Here is a 4,968-nt window from a genome sequence, read left to right as displayed (position 1 = left end):
TGTCGTCAATACAAAATTGTAAAATATATTTATCATTGATTTCATTATTGAAACCTTTGATCATTGCCGTGGTATATAATGCTACATATTATTGATTTAGTTTCTTATTTATTTTGTTAAATATATGTATGTTTCTTAAAAATATATTTTAAATATAAAATATTATATAAAATAATTTTAAATTAATTAAGATAGATATATACATATTATGTTTGGCTAGCATCTCACTAAAAAAAAATAGAGACACATAAAAATATTAAAAACATAAATTCGAAAGATATCAGTTTTATCTTAGAATAAGAGATATACTTAGTATTTCTATCCTAAAAATATGAATGTTATATTTTTGAAGTCTAAAATATTTTTGATAATTATATAAAATTACATATGTTATTCTTAACTTTCATTTTTTTTATTTTATCTTTTATATTTAAACATAACACAAAATATAATACATAATATTTTATTTATTTTTTAAATATAATATACAAAAATAAATATTAGTATCTGTATTTCTGTCACAGTATTTCTGTCGTTGAACCAAACGACTACCTTATTCTATAAAAGGAAGTCTAAACAGCTAGCTATTCCAATTCATTCTAGTCGCAATTGTTAGTTTTCTTCGTCTAACACCTGATCACAGCAAACCCTTAATTCCCATTGAAACCAATATCATGGAACCTACCCATAACCAAACCCAATCTCATGATCATGAATGGGTCATAAACATTAGTCGCTTCCTTGAAGAGGACACTGAAGACACCGAAGAGCTCACTTCAATGAGAATCTTCAACGTACCGAAAGCCTTGTTATCCACCAAAAAAGAAGCATACACTCCACAAGTCATAGCCCTTGGCCCTTACCATCACCGAAGGCTCGAACTATTTGAAATGGAGCGTCACAAACTAGCCACAGCCAAAAAGGTTCGAAACAAAATGAGACCCATCAAATTCTTCGATTTTGTGACCCAAATCGTCGCACAGAATGACACACACATAAGATCATTTTACCACCGTTACTTAGACTTTGATCAAGAAACGCTTGCTTGGATGCTAGCCATTGATGCGAGCTTCTTGTTCCTTTACCTTAAAACCTTCCCTTTTGATAGGAGGTGGCAACGGTCAATGTCTTTGGGCAGAAGAAGCTCGTTGAAGATAGGTCACTTGATGGAACATTCTAGAAGGAACACATGGAACCATGCGGTTCTTAGGGACATAATCATGTTGGAAAATCAAATACCTCTTTTTTTACTTAAAGAGATTCATTTTTCCTGTAACCCTGAAGACAACAAATATGAGGCTTTGGCCTCTATGCTAATTGGTTTCTGCAAAGATCTTGCACCAATCAAACACATAGATGAACAACGTTTCAAACAAGAGTGTTTCACAAGGGCACATTTGCTTGAGCTCTTGTATTACACCATCTTTGCACACTGCGAGTTATTATTGCCTTTTGGAGATGAAATTGATAGAGAGAAGGAGAAGAAAAATATGGATGATGATGATGAGATTCCCATTGGTCCCCTTAAAGCCATAATTAACTTCATGTGTTTTCTCATTTGTGCACCAATTCAAGTCTTCTCGAAAATCTTCAAGTCCAAACTCATGTTGCAATTGGTTACCGTGCCATGGAATATCATAGCTTCTATTTTAAGGTTCCGTGGCACAGGTGTCATAAATGACATTGTTTTGTCAGCACATGATGTTATTGAAGAAGCAGAGAGTGTCGCGGCTCAACACAAAGATGCAACTGAAGGCCTTTTGGTGGAAGAGATTGCAATTCCAAGCGTTGAAGAGCTTTCAAAAATTGGGGTCAAGTTTTGTCCCACAAGAGGAGGGTTAAACACTATCAAATTTGACATGTCATCAGCTATGTTTCACCTCCCAGTTATTCATCTAAACCACAACTCTGAAGTCGTTTTGAGGAACCTTGTGGCTTACGAGGCATGCATTGCACCTGAGGGAATGGTGTTCACGCGCTACACGGAGTTGATGAATGGTATAATAGACACAGAAGAGGATGTGAGGATTTTAAGAGAAAGTGGGGTTTTGGTGAATAGGCTTAAGAGTGATAAAGAGGTAGCGTCCATGTGGAATGGAATGACAACGTCGGTGACAGTGACTAAGGTTCCATTTTTGGATAAGGCCATTGATAATGTGAATGCTTACTATGATGCGAGTTGGAAGGTGAAGGTGAAAGGGGGAATGAAGAAGTATGTGTATGGTTCTTGGCCGTGTCTTACGTTTTTGGCAGCAAACCTTATTATATGTTTGACTGCTTTGGAGACTCTCTGCTCTGTATACAGTTGTTCCAAATGGTTCGGTGCTTCGTGACTGTGTGGTATAGAAATGCTGGCAACAATATTATTTTTTAATATATTATTTATTATTAAGTGAAATTTATTAAAAATGCATAATTACGGAGATGTCATTCATAATTTAATGAGCTCAATTCATAATTCTGTAATTTTTAAAAAAAATTAATAAATAATAGAGAATATATAAGAACGGGTGTGTTGAAAAATGTGTTATAAGTCACGTTGTGTTGTTATGACTGTGAGTGAATAAATTGGTTTGTGATACTTGTTAATTTAAGTTCAGTTAAGAGACCAAATTCTAATAAATTGTTCGTTGGATGTTGTGATCGCATGTTGATCAATATATGTATATTTTGAATTATTTGAGTGTACTCCATTTTGTTCTTTCTTTTCAAGATATTAATGAATGGATATTTCTTTCTTTATATTGAAGAAAAATACTGGTCAATATACTCAGATATGAATCAATTAAATTAAAAAAAATTTAAATAAAAATATTTATTATATAAAATACAAAAATACTTAGATATGCATACTTACTAATTAGTTTACCCGTGCTATGCACGAAATATTTGTTTTATTATATGCAAGGAATTATTTGTGGATAATTAACCTCGTGGATGGAACAAATGCAAACTCTAATTTCTTAGAGCAAAATTACCAAAATCGCAAAAAGAAATGCTGCCTTATTAACTTTTTGTAAGTTACATTCATCTTAACTTTTTTTTTAAATAATTTAATTATAAAATAAAAAATTAGACATGTTATATATAGAAAATTTTATATTAATTCAAGATTATTTGATACTTTATTTATATATATTAAAATTAATATAATATATACTTTTGAAAGTTATAAAAATAAAAATTCTTTGATAACAATCGTAGTTCAATTTTCATAAAATTTAACATAAATAATATAGGTAATATTATAATTATAATTGAATAGTTAAATTGATAAAAAAATGTTTTCTATTTTAAATTATTAGTGATGTGAAAGTAAGTGTAATTTATATAAGTGTAATATTATTATTATTATATAAAAGAAATACCTAAAAGCATTTATGTAGTGATACAAAAAGTATAACTCATGTGCAAACTCATTTGAGTAGAATTGATTTTGATGAGATAAATATTGAATCGTCTAATATAATTTAAATACATGTTTCAATTAATCTAAACTGCATATTTTACTATATTTTGAAAAAAAGGACATCAGTTACAGTAAAAGTAATTCTTTTTTTCAAATTAAGTAGAGATTAAGGTATAATAAACAATAAATAGTATGATAATAAATTTCTAAATCGATAAATAAATAAATTATATTCAAAAAGACAGACTAAAGTGATAATTTAAAGGAAGAAGATTCAAAATAAGGTAAAAACTTGAGCTATATTTTATTTTTCTCTGTGAAGTAATATACATAAACAAATCTGTTGACAATTTTTTTAATTTAGGCACAACTACGATTCTTGAATTTACTTTTGATCCTATAATTACAAATATACTAATTTCTATAATTATAGATATAATAACACAGTTACAGGCACAATTATATACATCACTTAAGAGGTGTTTTAAAAGTTTGGGCAAATAAGCTTTGGAGTTCATTTTTGGGATTGGGTTTGGATTTTGTGTCAAAACAGCCTGAGAAAGAGTGAATCACAAATGGACCAAAAATGAAAAGTGTGAATCATATGGTTTATATTACTTTTATATATTTTTTAGATCTTAAGTGAATATTATTGGCTCAATTCAGTCTAACAATAATAATACTTTACCAAAAACAAAGAGGTGATGCTGACGGACGTGGACTTGGTGTCTTATAAGGTAGGCTCACACCAATTATCCAGAACAATAAGCAACTCATTTGATTCACTCCTCCCATAAAAACTCGTTCTGAGGTAGATTTGCATTAAGCTCTTGCAAAGTCAATTATAATCTAAAGGCATGCAGAAACATGAAGAGCAATGAAGACACTGATTCTTTTCTGTACCATCCCTTTATGATAATCAGAGATGACCTATCTATTCACGGATCAGAGCTTCTCCACTCCTCCATTATTATGCACCTCCTAAGCTTATGAAGTCATTATCTCTTTCTTCAAGATTCATTTTATTGCAGAATCCGTTACCACCGATGGAAAATGAATGTTTTTAGGTATTTGCAAACGTGTCGCTATATTTTTTCGAAGTTGTCCATATAGCAAAATGCAAGGCTAATAATCATATGATAATGTTGAGGAAATCAAGTGAGTAAAAGCGTTGTGCTCTAAGCTACACGCTGCTTTGACATGCAGATGGAAATGTTGTAGAAATCAAGTGTATCGCTCAGTCGATAACTATTTCACATCTTAACCATATGGTATGTGATTTAGTTAATATCAAGTTGGTGAGACAAGTAAAAATTAATTTTAGCATATGATTTAAGGTATATAGATACTATGTAATTTTGGCGACTGCAAATTGTTCCTAATACTCTACAAATTTTGAGCGGTTACAACCCCAAAAAATTTAGGTTCCACTTTTACAATCTGAAGAAAAGATTGTGGCGGTGTTAATCCTCAGAACAAGAAGCAATTTTTGGCGGTTTTAAGCTGTCAGGAACTTTGATCACTTTCTTGCACTTCATTTGTGGCACCCGTTAAAGTGG

The 4,968-nt window shown here is 30.9% G+C and overlaps 1 protein-coding gene across 1 annotated transcript; it reads left to right on the top strand.

Moving 5' to 3' along the window:
- The first annotated feature begins 674 nt into the window (after positions 1-674).
- Positions 675-2,333, top strand: LOC113848117 (putative UPF0481 protein At3g02645). The gene has a single exon (XM_027477506.1). The coding sequence runs from the start codon at positions 675-677 to the stop codon at positions 2,331-2,333; it is 1,659 nt and encodes a 552-aa protein (XP_027333307.1).
- The last annotated feature ends 2,635 nt before the right edge of the window (positions 2,334-4,968 follow it).

Source organism: Abrus precatorius, unplaced genomic scaffold (assembly GCF_003935025.1).
Source record: "Abrus precatorius isolate BTA unplaced genomic scaffold, Abrus_2018 Scaffold8, whole genome shotgun sequence".
NCBI lineage: Eukaryota > Viridiplantae > Streptophyta > Magnoliopsida > Fabales > Fabaceae > Abrus > Abrus precatorius.
The sequence above is the reverse complement of the archived record's forward strand: the minus strand, read 5'-3'. Positions and strand labels throughout refer to the sequence as shown.